This window comes from Anabrus simplex, chromosome 1 (assembly GCF_040414725.1).
Source record: "Anabrus simplex isolate iqAnaSimp1 chromosome 1, ASM4041472v1, whole genome shotgun sequence".
NCBI classification, from domain to species: domain Eukaryota; kingdom Metazoa; phylum Arthropoda; class Insecta; order Orthoptera; family Tettigoniidae; genus Anabrus; species Anabrus simplex.
This window is the reverse complement of record NC_090265.1, coordinates 631,158,594-631,176,461: the sequence shown is the minus strand read 5'-3', so window position 1 is coordinate 631,176,461 and position 17,868 is coordinate 631,158,594. Positions and strand designations below refer to the sequence as shown.

At 38.7% G+C, this 17,868-nt stretch overlaps 1 protein-coding gene across 1 annotated transcript in view; it reads left to right on the top strand.

The window, feature by feature from the left end:
• LOC136883154 (sperm-associated antigen 6) overlaps positions 1-17,868 on the top strand; it is a 127,733-nt gene that overhangs the window by 57,515 nt on the left and 52,350 nt on the right. The window contains exon 6 of the mRNA XM_068225097.1: positions 7,950-8,096. Coding sequence (XP_068081198.1) covers positions 7,950-8,096 — 147 coding nt within the window. The remainder of the gene's footprint in view (positions 1-7,949; positions 8,097-17,868) is intronic.

The following is a 17,868-nucleotide window of genomic DNA, read 5'->3' as shown; positions in this document are numbered from 1 at the left end:
TCCACCAAAACTATTTTTGAGTAATAAATTTATAAACTGTCTGCAAAAGAAAACATGTAGTAACAGTATTACACTGTTGGAAAAATATATCCAAACACCAAGAAGGAGTTGCACTAGATTAACAAACGTTGGTAGGTGTGTTTATACATCTGAAAGATGACGTAAATTCAAATTTACCGCAAATTGCACTAGTGTGGCGCTAGTAGCGGCCCCATGACATTGCACATCAGGTTTGCTTTAAATACGGGCTGTACTGTGCAAGAGCGTTAGTTACCTGCGAGATTGGATGGAGTGTCTATGAGTGGGTCAAGAATACCTTTACGACGACGAAGGGGCCAGTATTAACAGCTCACTGTGGTTGAACGAGGCCGTATAATAGGGATACATGAAGGTGGATTTACCTTCCGCGCTACTGCAGAACAACTTGGCAGGAGTTTCTCCATTGTCCCTGTGTTCTGGTGATAGTGGTCACGAGAAGGAACACTCGCAAGAAGACCGAGCTCCGGACGTCCCCATGGCACCACCGAGAGGGAGGACCGCCGTATTCGGCGTATGGCTGTGATGCAGCGGACTGCGTGTGCAAGAGCAATTTGAGTGGCAGCTGGCACCACAGTGACGCAACGAACTGTTTGATATTGGTTACTTGAAGGAAAGCTCCGAGCCAGATGCCCTGCGGAGTGCATTCCACTTACCCCAAACCACCGCTGTTTGCGACTTCAGTGGTGTCAAGTGAGAGCTCATTGGAGCATGGAGTGGAGGTTCGTTGTCTTTACCTATGAAAGCTGGTTTTGCCTTGGTGCCAGTGATGGCTGTGTGTTGTTTAGAAGGAAGCCAGGTGAGCGCCTGCATTCCACCTGTCTGCGGCGTCGATATACTGGATCTACATTGGGAGTTCTGGTCTGGGGAGCAATTTCCTATGACAGCAGGAGCACTTGATGTATCCACAAAATGCTATCGCTTGTGTACACTGTTTTATTTACAGGTTATTTACACAAATTCACACTCACAAACTAATAAGCTAATAAGCTGCCATCATAAAACAAAACACTACTACGAAAGAATAAGAAGAAACTGCAACATATGCATGTCAACTACCAATCCAACAAAATCAATTCACATACTTGACTTCAAACACTCGCTAACACGACTTCCACACAAGTCTCATCAAAACAACTCCCCTCTCACTCACAAGACTGACTCTTTATATACGTTGCCTGGCCAGGCTTCTAGAAGAATATGACATAACATATCTTCTCGTAGATTCAAGAGTCATCAATAGCCTACTTACAAATGTAAGAAAGTTTCTACGCAAATCTAGTCATGCATGGCATTGTTCTGAACTTATTATAGTGTGTTGCACAATGTTACATTGGATTATACATCATATATATAGGTAATAATAAATGATGTACTATTAATTATGTGTTCTTACATTAAATAAACTCATATATATATATAAAAGATGTTTCATGACATAACCTCACAAATAATATGATCATGATTTATACCAAATAAAGTCTGACCATAACAATGTAAATAATACTACTGTAAATGGATTTAAACACTTCACAGCCATACCTCATAAGTCAAAATAATAATAATAATAATAATAATAATAATAATAATAATAATAATAATAACAATCAATATTTGCATTATTTACCCATGGGTTAAGGAATATTGTTTCCAAGTTATATTAGTCTATTACACTTGCATCACACTCTTGTGGTTATCCCACTCACCCTGACTGCAGATGTGTACGTCCATCTGGTGATTCGACCTTTTGTGCTGCCATTCATGAACAGCATTCCTGGGAGTGTTTTCCAACAGGATAATACATGCCCCCATACTGCTGTTATAACCCAACATGCTCTACAGAGTGCTGACATGTTGCCATGGCCTGGTCGATCCCACGATCTGTCCCCAACCGAGCACGTATGGGACATCATTGGACGACAACTCCAGCGTCATCCACAACCGGCATTAACCATCCCTGCATTGACCAACCAAGTGCAACAGGCATAGAATTCCATCCCACAAGCTGACACCTGAATGACACAATGCATGCACGTTTGCATGCCTGCATTCAACACTCAGGCGATTACACCACTTATTAATGGACCAGCATGGCGCATTTGCGATGGCTTTTCTCGTACGGATATTATCCTGTTGTCTTGTACCTTTAATCACTTAAATATGTTACTTCAACAAATATACTGCCAAAATTTCCATATTCTACATTCCTTATTTCATGGTGTTTGGATATTTTTTCTGCCAGTGTATACATGAAAAATTAAGTTGTTTCTTTTAAGGTATAATACTGTTCATTTATGTTTTCTGTTACATGTAGTTTATAAATTTATTGCTCAAAATTAGTTTCTTCCACCGGGCGAGTTGGCCGTGCGCGTAGAGGCGCGCGGCTGTGAGCTTGCATCCGGGAGATAGTAGGTTCGAATCCCACTATCGGCAGCCCTGAAGATGGTTTTCCGTGGTTTCCCATTTTCACACCAGGCAAATGCTGGGGCTGTACCTTAATTAAGGCCACGGCCGCTTCCTTCCAACTCCTAGGCCTTTCCTATCCCATCGTCGCCATAAGACCTATCTGTGTCGGTGCGACGTAAAGCCCTTAGCAAAAAAAAAAAAAAAAAAAATTAGTTTCTGCAGACTGGAGAACTGAACAGTTATAAAACAACTGAGTCAAAAATGAAAAGAAATGGCTTCAGATAATACAAATTATATAAGTGAAGTACGTTGGCAGGATGAACAGGATTTTTGATCAGATTACTATAGAATTATCAACACAAAATCAAACAGGGGAAATGCAGGAATTTGTTTAATAATGAAAAACAAATAAAACAGGACAGCAGCTAAGCTACTATGACCAGCATACTAGTATTGTAGTCAAGATAGGCACCAAACCAATATCCACCACAATAGTGTATGTCTATATGCCTACTAGTTCAGCAGATGAAAAAATCAAAAGAATAATGAAAAGAGAAAAATTTAACACAATATGTGAATGGAGATGAGAATCTAAGGCTGGAATGTAGTGGTAGGCTAAGAAAGGAAAGGTAATGTAGTAAGAAAATTTGGACTGGGACAAATAAATGAAAGAGGAAGTCAGCTGGTAGAATTTTGCACTGATCATAATTTAGTGCTTGCTAATACTTGGTTTAAACACCACACATGATACATGAACAAGACCTGGAGACACTGGAAGGTATCAAATAGACTTCATTATGATTAGGCAAAATTTCAGAAATCGGATGTTGGGATTGCAAGACCTTCCCAGAGCAGACTTAGACTCTGACTACAACTTGGTGGTCATAAAGTACCATCTGAAGTTGAAGAAATTGAAGAAAGGAAGGAATGCAAGGAGATAGGATCTAGATGTTGAAGGATAAGAGAGTGAGGGTTTGTTTCAAGGAACATGTTGCACAAGGACTGAACAAAAAGGCTGAAGTAAACACAATATAATAAGTCGTGAAGGATAAGATCGGTAGGGCTGCTGAAGAAATTAGAAATTAGTGGATAACTCAGGAGATACTTGACCTGATTGACAAACGGCAAAAGTAAAGGAATGCAAAAAATTAGGAGAGTGGAAAAGAATACAGGTGATTAAATGAAGTAGAGAGAAAATGCATGACAGCTAAGGAAGAATGGCTGAAAGAGAAGTGCAAGGATGTTGAAGGTTTTGAAATTATAGGAAAAGTAGGACAGGGTAAAAGATATAGTTAAAAGGAAGAAACAAGCTTGGAAAAGATGGCTGAGAAACAGAACAACAGAATGCAAAACAGAATACAGGCACTGCAAGAAGGAGTGCTCCAAGGTGGTTCAAGAAGAGAAAAAGAAATGCTGGCAAAAATTCACTGCATCTCTGCAAGAAGATACAACTGGGAACAAAAAGATCTTATTCCAGTGGGTTAAAAAGAAGAAAAACCCAGGTGAAGGTGCTAATTTCATTAGAAATGAACAGGAGGAAGTGATGACACAGAAGCAGGATATATTGCAGAGGTGGGGAAAATACACTGAACAGTTTTACAACGTGCAAAATACCTCGGTACAAGGAGAAATCGAAGAACCAGATTTAGTGTAGATGGAAGATAAGGAAAACAAGGTGTCCATGGCAGAGATTGAGTGGGCCACTAAAAGAATGAAACAAGGCAAGGCAGCTGGAATTGATGAGGTCACCATACAGTGGCCGTATAAACTCTTTGATATGGAGAGAAAAGACTGTTCCAAAAGAGTGGACGAAAGGGGTCATTATACCAATTGTCAATAAAGGAGACAGGAAGCAATGTGAAAATTACAGAGGAGTGACACTGATACCTCATACAGCTAAGATCCTTGAAAGAATCTTGGATAGATGAATAAGAGACAGAGTAATGGTAAAATTGGCAGAACACCAGTATGGATTCAGAAGAGGCAGGTCCACATTTGAACCAATATTTACATTGCGTCAAATGATGGAAAGGGATCAAAATTCAGGAGAGCTTTGAGAGACCTAAATAGGAATGAGGCACCTGGAATGTATGACATATCCTCAGAATTACTGGCAGCCTGATGAGAAATCGGCATGGTGAGGTTATTTCATTTAGTGTGTAAGATGTGATACAAGAGATCATCTGATTTTAGACAGAATGTTGTTAGACCTATTCCCAAGAAACCAGGTACTGACAAGTGTTGAAACTACCATGCCATTAAGTTTAGTATCTCATGCTTGCAAAATTTTAAAACTATTCTTTACAAAAGAATAGAAAGACAAGTTACGTTAAGTTGGGAGAAGATCAGTTTGGCTTCAGAAAAAAATGCAGGAACACATGAAGCAGTCCTGACTTTATGTAGAGGATAGAGTTAAAATAAACAAGCCCTATAAAAGGCATTTGATAATGTTGATTAGACAAAGATTTTTGAAATTCTGGAGGTGATTGGGATCAGATACTCAGAAAGATGGATGAAATGAAATGGCATATGGCTTTTAGTGCTGGGAGTGTCCAAGGACAAATTCGGCTCGCCAGATGCAGGTTTTTTATTTGACACCCGTAGGCAACCTGCGTGATGAGGATGAAATGATGATGAAGATGACACATCCACCCAGCCCCCGTGCCAGCGAAATGAACCGATTAAGGTTAAAATTCCCGACCCTGCCGGGAATTGAACCCGGGACCCCTGTGTCCAAAAACCAGCGAGCTAACCATTTAGCCATGGACCCGGACAGAAAGATGGATAATCTATAATCAGTACAAATCAGTCTGCAGTGTTGAGAACTGAAACTAAAGCAGCAATTCATAAAGGAGAGAGGTAAGGCTGCCGTTAGTCTCTTCTCCTTTTCAGTGCTTATACAGGAGAGGCAGTAAAGGAAATAGGGTAATTTGGAAAGGGAATCACAAACCTTGGAGAGGAAAACAAAAATCTGAGATTTGCTAATGATATTGTTATTCTATCTGAGTCTGCAGAAGGTGTAGAGAAATTGCTGAATGGTATAGACACAGTCTTGGAGAAGGAATACAAGATGAAAGTAAATTAATCCAGAATAAAAGTAATGGAGTGCAGACGAACAAAGTCAGGTGAACCAGGAAATATTAGATTGGGAAATTAAGCCTTAAAGGAAATAGATGAATATTGTTACTTGGGTAGTAGAATAACTAAAGGTAGCAGAAGTAAGGAGGACATAAAATGTGCACTACCACAAGCAAGGAAGGCCTTTCTAAAGAAACAAATGTGCTCACTTCAAATATTGGTGTAGGAATTAGAAAGATGTTTTTGAAGAACATGGCATTGAACAAAGTGAAACATGGACAATAACTAACTCAGAAAGGAAGAGAATAGTTATTTTTGAAGGAAGAATGCTGAAAGTGAGATGGATACTGTAGACTGAATCACAAATGAAGAGACACTGAGTTGTTGAGAGGAGAACGATTTTGTTAAGTTTGACCAGAAGAGAGAATTATAAAACACATCTTAGGACATCCAGGACTTGTTCAGATAGTCTTTGAGGGAAGTGTAGGTGATATGACTGGTAGGGGTAAACCAAGGCATGAATATGACAAGCAAATCAGAGTAGATGTAGGATGTAGTAGTTATGTAGGAATGGAGACTTTAGCACAGGATTGGGTAGCATGGAAGCTGCATCAAATCAGTCTATGGACTGACGACCCAAACAACAAAAGAGTATATTTCAGTGTTTAAAGAATATGTAAGAGTAAGAGAATGAAAATCATATTTAAAAGCATTTTGAATTCTGTTCTATTATAAAAATACTCTCATTCAATTTCATTTATTGATGGAGAAAAATCTTTAAAAGTGCATTCCTAAACTATACATTATATGCACTTCTACAAAGTCAATTCAGTTCTAGTTAGAGGTATGGAAATATCCTAAGTGTCAGCATGCCAGTAAATATATCGACACAATGAAAACATTATAATTATTATTAAAATTTGACAGTCATATCAGCATATAATTTTTTTTTTCAGAACCAATTTTCAGACTCTAAGGTCAATCATCAGTGATTACAAATTATTTAAAATATGTTAATCCACGTAGGTGTGTCATGGAGATAAAATGCTGCCAGGCCGATGATCCTAGATGTTAAGCCCCGTTAAACAACAAGCATCATCATTATCAAAATGCTGCCAAGATGAAATAAATGAGAGAAACGAATGACAGAGACTGTAAGAACATAACACTAGATCTTAAAAATTTGTGTTATGATGTGACACACCATCGGAAGGACTGGGTTGACATGTCGATAAAGCTGTTGGACAGGTACTAAACAAAGGTTCAGCTTCATCATCTCAAGACTGAAAAGAATATGTTACCAATAGCGGTTTCATTAAAAATTTTATCAGGCTCACAAGTGGGATTATTTTGATTCATGACAATGCGCAACCTCACGTGGCTAATCGTACCAAAGACGTCATCATTATTCATTTAGGAGGTCAGTGCCACGACAGTGATGATGACCTTAAAATGAACATGCTGCAGTGGCTGGCACATCAGGCAGCAAATTTCTATGAAGATGGAATTAAGAGGCAGGTTTCACGATATGATAAGTGCTTGGAACTTATGTTGAGAAGTAGTTTAAGGTACAAGCTTAAAAGTAGTAAAAAGTTGTTATATAATTGCATTACTGTTTTTCCTATGTCAAACGGTACATACATAAAAAATAATTCCTTGTAAATAAGAGAAACGAATAACAGAGACTGTAAGAACCAAATGCTAGACGTTAAAAATTAGTAATATGATGTGACATACCATTAAATGATGAAATGTCGTATGGCTTTCAGTGCCGGGATATCCCAGGACAGGTTTGGCTCGCCAGGTGTAGGTCTTTCTATTCGACGGCCATAGGCGACCTGTGCGTCGTGATGAGGATGAAATGATGATGAAGACAACACATACACCCAGCCCCCGTGCCATTAGAATTAACCAATTAAGGTTAAAATTCCCGACTGGCCGAGAATCGAACCCGGGACCCTCTGAACCGAAGGCCAGTACGCTGACCATTCAGCCAGCGAGTCAGACCAATTAGATGATGATAAAGCTGTTGCACAGGTACTAAACAGAGGTTTAGCTTGAAGCAAGAGTATGCTAGTAGCATGTAACATTACATCATCTCAACAATATGTTACTAATAGCAGTTTCATTCAAAATCTTATCAGGTGCAGAAGAAAAGAACCTATTATTTTTTTGTTTTTTCCAATTCCCTTCCTGGATCTTTACTGGAGATGATCTGGGAGACTCTCTTTCTAGGTATAGGGAGGAGTGTAAAACTACATATAGTACAGAGAAGCCAATTTACTTCGGTATTTTGACAAGGAGTATACTAACCCCGTATGGAAGAGAAATGACTATACTATCTGTTTATTCATGTGCTGCTTCTAAAATATAAAATACATTGCCATTGAAGATACTTATTGCACATTCATGTGTTCAAAACATTGCAGGGTGAAATATTCTTGTCACGAATCCTGGATGAAGAGAATCAGACTGTGAAGGCTGCTACCGCATGGACACTGGGAAACATAGGTCGACACAGTCCTGAGCATGTTCGGGCTTTGTCAGAAGCTGGAGTACTGAAAAAACTGCTTGATGTGAGTTTTACAAACTTTCTTATTTAAAATTATACTAAATAGTAGTACATTATAGGATAGATTATGAGTAAATATTATTGCTCTCAGATGATCCTTAGGAGGCACCTGCCAAGCCATCAGATCAAGCAAATCATTAAAAATAAAGGAGGGAATAGAATTACACATCACAAAAAGAAAAAAAAAAGCCAACCAAACTAACCTCACTGATTACACACACACCTGAAAAATTTCCCCCTCTTCATGCTACTAAATTAATTCGAATTTTGATAAAATAACATTTCACACTTCTTTTAATTTGCTCTTAATTAATCCCACTGGAGGTTACTCTGATGCAAAGTACATCTGGAGTGTGGGTTATCTTGTACCTATGTGTACTAAATTCTATGAATTCAGGCAGCAGCTCACCACCTGAGACCATTTTGCAGGTTCTTATATTACCACTAAAAACCAAGTCATACAAAGCTCTTAAATTCATTACCGCACATTAATTGCTTCCAAAAACCTTATCATGCATTCATTTTCTAACAGGTGAACGGGTACTAACTCTGACATCCTATGTCGAATCAGGGTTCCAAGCAAAGCTAGAAACATAGTAGCTTTTCTTGATTTGACTGCAATATAGTATGGCTAGACAGACTGCAGCTTAAACTCAAAAAAGATGCATGCCTTGTAAGAAATTAACAACCCTGATGAAGAACATATTAACACATCGCTCCTTCAAGGTCAGTACTGGACATAACATAAGCAAGTCATTCACAATACTAAACTTTCTTCAGCTTGTTGTTGTTGAGTCAACAGTCTGTAGACTGGTTTTATGCAGCTCTCCATGCCACCCTATCCTGTGCTAACCTTTTCGTCTTTATGTAACTATCGCATCCTACATCTGCTCTAATCTGCTTGTCATATTCATACCTTGGTCTATCCCTACCGTTCTTACCACCTACACTTCCTTCAAAAACCAACTGAACAAGTCCTGGGTGTCTTAAGATGTGTCCTCTCATTCTATCTCTTCTTCTCGTCAAATTTAGCCAAATCGATCTCCTTTCACCAATTTGATTCATTATCTCATTTGTGATTCGATCTATCCATCTTACCTTCAGCATTCTTCTGTAACACCACATTTCAAAAGCTTCTATTCCCTTTCTTTTGAGCTAGTTATCGTCAATGTTTCACTTCCATACAATGCCACGCTCCCGATGAAAGTCTTCAGAAACATCTTCCTAATTCCTATATCAGTGTTTGAAGTGAGCAAATTTCTTTTCTTAAGAAAGCTCTTCCTTGTTTGTGCTAGTCTGCATTTTATGTCCTCCTTACTTTTGTCATTGTTAGTTATTTTACTACCCAAGTAACAATATTCATCTACTTACTTTAAGACTTCATATCCTAATCTAATATTTCCTGCATCAACTGCCTTCGTTCGACTGCACTGCATTACTTTTGTTTTGGACTTATTTATTTTCATCTTGTACTCCTTACCCAAGACTTCGTCCATACCATTCAGCAACTTCTCGAGATCTTCTGCAGACTCAGATAAAATAACAATATCATCGGCAAATCTCAAGGTTTTGATTTCCTCTCCTTGGACTGCGATTCCCTTCCCAAATTCCTCTTTGATTTTCTTTACTGCCTGTTCTATGTAAACACTGAAAAGGAGGGGGGATAAACTGCAGCCTTGCCTCACTCCTTTCTGGATTGCTGCTTCTTTTTCAAAGCCCTTGATTCTTATCACTGCAGACTGATTTTTATACAGATTGCAGATAAGTCTTCGTTCTCGGTATCTGATCCCAATCACCTTCAGAATCTCAAATAGCTTGGTCCAATAAACATTATCAAATGCCTTTTTTAGATCTACGAACGCTAGATTTTCAGCTTATCCCAGGTATTTCTGGGGTTGCTGGAGCCTCCCAGGCTCATTTTGGTTTTGGCTGGGGGTTTAAGACCAGATGCCCTTCCTGACGCTACATGATTCTTGAGATGAAAATCTCGACCCAGGATCAACCGGGTTTCGAACCTCAGCCTTCCGGGTGGGAAGCCAGCAGCTAAGCCACTGAGCTAATCATGCCCCCCACAAGTCACTGATAACAAAGAATGGTTTGCCTCACGGATCTGTGCTATCTTCACTACTCTACAACCTGTACACCAGTGACATGCCAAACAGCATCAACAACAAAAATTCTGCTATACCAATAACTTAAACTTACATTAGCTGTTCAAACCACAATGTTAGAAGAAGGGAAGGATATCCTATCCAAGGACTTGGAAACCTTGAATTCATACAAGGAGTGGAGATTCTGTCCAAACCCATCTAACACCAAAGTATGTACTTTCCACCTAAACAACTGATTGGCAAATCAGCAGCTCAAGGTGAAGTTTTGTCAACAGAGGGTAAAGCACAACTTTTATCACCTTGGACTACTACCTGATTTTCAGAAAACACTTGGAAAACAGCAGTCACAAACTTAAGACCTGCAACATCATGAAGAAACTGGCTGTCAATTCTCTCCACACCACAGCCCTCAACCTTGTCTATCCTGTTGTTGAGTAAAGTGCCCCAGTGTGGCAATGCAGTGTCCGTACTAAGAAGACCAATGTACACCTACATGAATTTATGAGAATTATCATGGGAGCACTGAAATCTACTCCTATTCCCTGGCTGCATACCATCAGCAATATCCCACCACCACAATCAAGATGACAGGAAGCGGCAGTACGAGAATGGAAGAAACTACACTTTCCCATCAATCTGCAAAGTCTCCCAATCCAAGTAGCCCAAAATAATTTTCCATCAAGCTGGCTGATGTCTAGGAGCCCCATTTGGCAAGGTAGATGAGATGACTTCTACATCAAAGAAGAATTGTGCCTGGTTTTTGGAACTCAGCACCAATTAACCACCAAGGTTTTTCCAGATCCTACCAGAAAACTACAAGATTCAATCTAAAGAGAGAAATGTGGACTAGATTGAACCAACTGAGAACAGGCTACGCCAGATGCAATGCTTCCATATATAAATAGGGACTTTGCAACTCTCCTGCTTGTGACTGTGTAGCTAAGGAACAGACTGTAGAACACCTTGTGATGGACTGCCCGCTGAGGAAGTATCACGGATTGTTTCAAGACCTCATTGATGCGACACCCTCAGCTCTAAACGGGTTGCAGCTGCTATACATGAATTTGTGATCACGAATTTTCTGCAACTTTTGTTATGTGCAGTATTTAGGTAGAACTGATACTTGAAAGTTTTGTATTGTGTACTAGTTTTTGGATTTGTCAGGTCAGAATATATTCTGCTATCGTATGCGACAGTAGACGGTACTACCTGCGACTGTCTGGCTGAGGGTCTGGCGGCCAATACCAAACCAGGCAAACTAAGGGAAAACCAATAGCTGTGAGCAGAGGAGTTTTCCATTAGAAGGTTGGATAAGATGAGACCTTTGTGTGGGAAATAACACAAATTCATCAGCTGCTGCCTTGCAGTGAGGCAGGGGACTGCCAAAGGCTAAGGGAGACCACCCTGAAAGAAAATCCTCTAGTACATTAGGCCTAGCAAGTCAGTACAGGAGTACAATGCAGTAGCTTTAAAAACGAAAACGAGCCTCGGAAAGAAACATGTTCTGAATGTCGACAATACTTCAAGTACTCTTGGAACTAATGACGACGTCATGTCTGATGTTCATTCAAGATGCACGGGGTATGAACCCATTAGCTTATATTTAGCTTACCTTTTTGCTGAAGTCTATAGGTAACCGATCATAGAAACAAGCTCCGGATTGGAACCTTAAACGTTATGACTCTAACAGGAAAATGCAACAAAATCACGGGTTTAATGAACCATAGACATATTCACATCCTAGGGCTAAGTGAAACTAAATGGAAAGGTTGCAACACAAGAATGTTAGAGGATGGATATAAATTATACTGGAGTGGTAATCCTGCAGTGGCGAGGAATGGAGTTGGTTTTATACTCCATAAAGACATTGATAGTGTAACAGATGTCTCTTTCATCAATGAGAGATTAATCAAAGCTAAAATATGCCTAAATGGAGAAACTCAAACTGTAATCCAAGTTTATGCTCCCCAGCAGGGTTGTAGCGATGACCAAAAAGCAAGCTTCCTAGAAAAACTAGAGGACATCATTGATGAAGAGAACATAATGATAATTGGGGATTTTAATGCCCAGGTAGGAACTGGTAGGTCAGGTTATAAAGGCATTATTGGTCCATATGGATTTAGTAATAGAAATGAGGAGGGTGAGCTTCTGCTTGATCTATGTCCACGAAACCAACTTCTGGTGAAGAACTCGTGATTCCAGAAACGGGATAGCTATAAGATAACGAGATACAGCTGGGATGGTCAGTATAGATCAGTGATAGACCTTATCATCACAGATAGGTCAAGTGGAGAAAAGGTGCATGATGTAAAAGTGATACCTTGTGAGAGCCTAGATAGTGACCATAGACTCCTCATTGCAGACCTAAAAGTCACCAAACCTATTATTAAAGTAAACAAGAAGAAAAAACCACGAATTAAAGACTGGAAATTGAAAGATGTGGAAGTCAAACAGCAGTTTCAAGAGAAAATCAGAGCTAAAATACCAATAACAGACACAAAGAAAGGTAATGAAGAATGGAATGATTTTAAGGCAAGTCTCTTGGTAGTGCAGATAAAATATGTGGAAGAACAAGCAGAAGAGTGAGAGAGAAAAGAACATCTTGGTGGAATGATAAAGTGAAAGAAGCCATAGTTAAAAGAAATAAAGCCAAAAAACTTCTTGATGTGGCTAAGTTTGACAGAAGAATCAACAGCGACCAAATAGACAACAATAAATTGGAAGAGATGGCAAAGGAACATAGATACAGAAAGTTGGAAGTCAAGAGAATTGTATGGGAAGAAAAAGAGAATAGTTGGAAAGAATTTACAACTAAACTGGGAGAAGACAGTAAAGGGAATATGAAAATGATATATGGAATAGTAAAAAGTAAAAGATCAGATAAAGAAGCAATTACAGCTCTGGAGACAGCGGGTGGGAATATAGTTCGCAATATGAAAGATATCAAGAAGTAAGTATAAATAACCACCCAATCGATACCTTATTAATGCCTCAGGCAAAATTGAATAAAATTAAAACTTACAGTGAATAAAATTAAAACTTACAGGACATGCCTCGACCAACCACTGGTCCTCCTCAGCTTGGTCGAGGCATGTCCTGTAAGTTTTAATTTTATTCAATTTTGCCTGAGGCATTAATAAGGTATCGATTGGGTGGTTATTTATACTTACTTCTTGATTAAACATCGATACGGTCATGAAATGGACAACTTGTAATATGAAAGATATCACGAATACAATGGGGCAGTATTTCGACAAGCTCCTAAATGGCCCTAAAGAGATCTCTGTTGAGGATGTAGGACAGAAAACAATAGAGGAAGATATCCCAATTACATGGACAGAAGTAGAGCAAGCTCTCCATAGGATGAGAAGTGGTAAGTCAGCAGGAGCTGATGAAATTACAACTGACATGATTAAAGCTGCTGGTCCGCCAGGAATACAGTGGCTGTATAGAGTTCTCAGAACAATATGGAAGGATAACGAAATACCTGGAGATTGGACAAAAGGAGTGATAGTTCCTATCTTTAAGAAAGGGAGTAGAAGGAAAAGTGAAAATTAGAGAGGCATTACCCTCTTATCACACGGCCTTAAAATTATGGAGAAGATCATTGAAGCCAGAGTAAGGGATATACTAGAGCCTATCTTAGAAGAGGAACAACATGGCTTTAGGACTGGAAGAAGCACAACAGATCTGATATTTGCTTTGAGGATGTTGGCAGAGAAACACTGGGAAAGAGGAAAAGACCTAATTATTGTGTTTATGGACCTTGAAAAGGCGTATGATAATGTTCCTAGGTCAACTATTTGGAAAAGTCTTAGAAAACTCAGTGTACTGGAGTACCTTATTAGGAAGATCCAAATGCTATATACTGTACTAATTGTAAAAGCTGTGTCAGAATTGGAGATGGTCACTCTGAATGGTTCAATACAACCAAAGGAGTACAACAGGGAAGTGCCTTATCACCTCTTCTATTCATAGCAGTTATGGATACCATTTTAAAGGAACTAAAAGAAAAAGGTAATAAAGATCTTCAGGCTCTGGTGTTTGCAGACGATGTGGCAATACAGGATGAAACAGAGGAGGGAGTACAAAATAATCTGAATGCATGGTGTAAGAAGTTTGATGATTATGGAATGAAATTGAACCCATCAAAAACACTAGCATTGAAAATCAGCAAACATAATACAGAATGCAACATAAAAATACAGGACCACCAAGTTGAAGTAGTACACCAATTCAGTTATTTAGGAAGCATAATAGCTAGTAATAACGGAGCTGAGATAGAAATAACAAACAGAGTAACCAAAGGCTCTAACTTTTGCAGTATCGTTAGACACCTACTATGGGATGAGAAGGTCCCACAAAGAACAAAAATGACCCTGAACAAGTCCTATTTCATTCCCATCCTTACATATTCTCTGGAAACCTGCACACTTACATAAAAGGATTGTAGTAGGATCCAAGCCTGTGAAATGAAATTTCTTAAAACTGCCCTCCAAAAGACCCGACTTCAATCAATCAATCAATCAATACTGATCTGCATTTAGGGCAGTCGCCCAGGTGGCAGATTCCCTATCTGTTGCTTTCCTAGCCTTTTCCGAAATGATTTCAAAGAAATTGGAAATTTATTGAACATCTCCCTTGGTAAGTTATTCCAATCCCTAACTCCCCTTCCTATAAATGAATATTTGCCCCAGTTTGTCCTCTTGAATTCCAACTTTATCTTCATATTGTGATCTTTCCTACTTTTATAGACGCCATTCAAACCTATTCGTCTACTAATGTCAATCCACGCCATCTCTCCGCTGACAGCTCGGAACATACCACTCAGTCGAGCAGCTCTTCTTCTTTCTCTCAATTCTTCCCAACCCAAACATTGCAACATTTTAGTAACGCTACTCTTTTGTCAGAAATCGCCCAGAACAAATCGAGCTGCTTTTCTTTGGATTTTTTCCAGTTCTTGAATCAGGTAATCCTGGTGAGGGTCCCATACACTGGAACCATACTCTAGTTGGGGTCTTACCAGAGACTTATATGCACTCTCCTTTACATCCTTACTACAACCCCTAAACACCCTCATAACCATGTGCAGAGATCGGTACCCTTTATTTACAATCCCATTTATGTGATTACCCCAGTGAAGATCTTTCCTTATATTAACACCTAGATACTTACAATGATCCCCAAAAGGAACTTTCACCCCATCAACACAGTAATTAAAACTCAGAGGACTTTTCCTATTTGTGAAACTCACAACCTGACTTTTAGCCCCGTTTATCAACATACCATTGCCTGCTGTCCATCTCACAATATTTTCGAGGTCACGTTGCAGTTGCTCACAATCTTGTAACTTATTTATCACTTTATAGAGAATAACATCATCCGCAAAAAGCCTTACCTCCGATTCCACTCCTTTACTCATATCATTTATATATATAAGAAAACATAAAGGTCCGATAACACTGCCCTGAGGAACTCCCCTCTCAACTATTACAGGGTCAGACAAAGCTTCACCTACTCTGACTCTCTGAGATCTATTTTCTAGAAATATAGCAACCCATTCAGTCACTCTTTTGTCTAGTCCAATTGCACTCATTTTTGCCAGTAGTCTCCCATGATCCACCCTATCAAATGCTTTAGACATGTCAATCGCGATACAGTCCATTTGACCTCCAGAATCCAAGATATCTGCTATATCTTGCTGGAATCCTACAAGTTGAGCTTCAGTGGAATAACCTTTCCTAAAACCAAATTGCCTTCTATCAAACCAGTTATTAATTTCACAAACATGACTTGATCATGTGAAAAATGATGAGATCCGATCTAACCTAGGTCTAAATGAATCGATGGAGGAAAGACTTAGGTCATCTAGACTTAAATGGTTTGGGCATGTTAAACGAATGAATAGCACAAGGTTACCATGTGCTTATTTGGAAAAGAGAATAACAGGTAGAAGACCAGCTGGAAGACCAAGAAGAAGATGGATGGACCAACTGAGGGAAGACGTGGAGAGTAGAGGATGGAATTGGGAATCTGTCTTGGACAATGAAATGTTTTTGAATAGGCAACTTTGGAAGACGCTTGTTTTCAAACACCCTACCCGGCTCGCTGGAAGGGCAAACCGATGATGATGATGACTAGTTTTTGATACCCATTTTTAGAATAATGTAATTAATAATTTGTCGTGTAAAGGCTTTAAATTTCTGAGGCACTGAAATCTGAGAACTGACAGATTAAGAATCTGCAAAGTCTACTTCTCCCAATAAGATTCCACATGCTTTTTTGTAACATATTTCTGTGTGTTTCTTTACCATATTTCTTCTATAATTATTAGCTATTGTATGCCATACAATGCATGGATAAATGGGTAACATTTTCTAACACCTGTAAAGACAAACAGACTATAGCCTCGTAGCACTTCTCTCTTTCTTTCTACCGAACAGAGATGTCCCCCCTACAGACATGTTTATAATACCAAGCCCAGCTGTTCCATTGCAGCTGGAGGTAATGAACTTGAAGCCAGAGCTGGTTTTGGTTTTTAAAATAAGTAAAGAAAACTTTCTCATATTTACGTAAGTATTAATAACGGACTCCTATATCAATATAATTTGTCACTCTTGTTTATTATGTCACCAACTCACAATCATTGACAAGTGTATGCAACTTAAACAATATTGTACATTTATACACATGGTTAAAAGTAATTTAACACTAGAAGTTTCCCACTGGCTCCGCCCGCAATGTACAAAGTATGGTGTTGTTCGTTACTATCCTCACGGGTGTATTTGCAAAGTTTCGTGTTAATGAAATAAAGCACATGATCTGCTGTGGTAATAGAATGTAATATTATGTCAACAAAACACTTGAAAATACATCACACAAAGAAATTGAATTAAACGTTCCTTGGAACAGCACTACGCGCCAAACTGTTAAAAGTCCTTCAAAGATCTTCGTCATGTAGACAGATGTACTCATAACTTTTCTCAGAATCTACCAATTTAAGTAGTTATTACCTCAAAAGAAAGCGCTTGATCCACTGAGTGTTTTTAGACCAAAACGAACTCCGTACCTCAATCAGAACGAAAGATATGATTGCTTCAATAAGAAAAAAACGTTGAAGAAATGAGACATCAAATTGAATGTGCACTCATAACTTTTCTCAGAATCAACCAATTTGAATAGTTAAGAATTGAAATGAAAGAGCTTGATCCACTGGGGGTTCTTAGGCCAAAATGAACTCCGTACCTTAATTAGAACCAAAGATATGATTGCTTCAAAGAGACAAAAAATTGAAAAGATCAAATAATTTGAGGAAGGTGGAAGTTAAGAGATTTATAGTACCTGGTGACAAATCTGTGTGTGAATACCTTTCAGTTAAAAAAGGAATGAAGGAAATCGACCGGATAGAATGGCCGGACTGACTGACTTTAGTTTTCATAACTTTTTTAATATATAGATAACCTGAAGATGTTCTTGTAGAGTGAAACATGTCATCATGTTACTAATGAGATTTTATTTTACAGGTATTTTTTAGTATTCTAAGTGTTATATTTTGAGTTTTGACAGACTGAAAAACTGAAAGGTTATATTAACATGGCCACCAGATAGATAGCTCTTGAGTACTGTGTTTAAAGCATGTAGTGTTATGTTTCACTTCTGTATGTG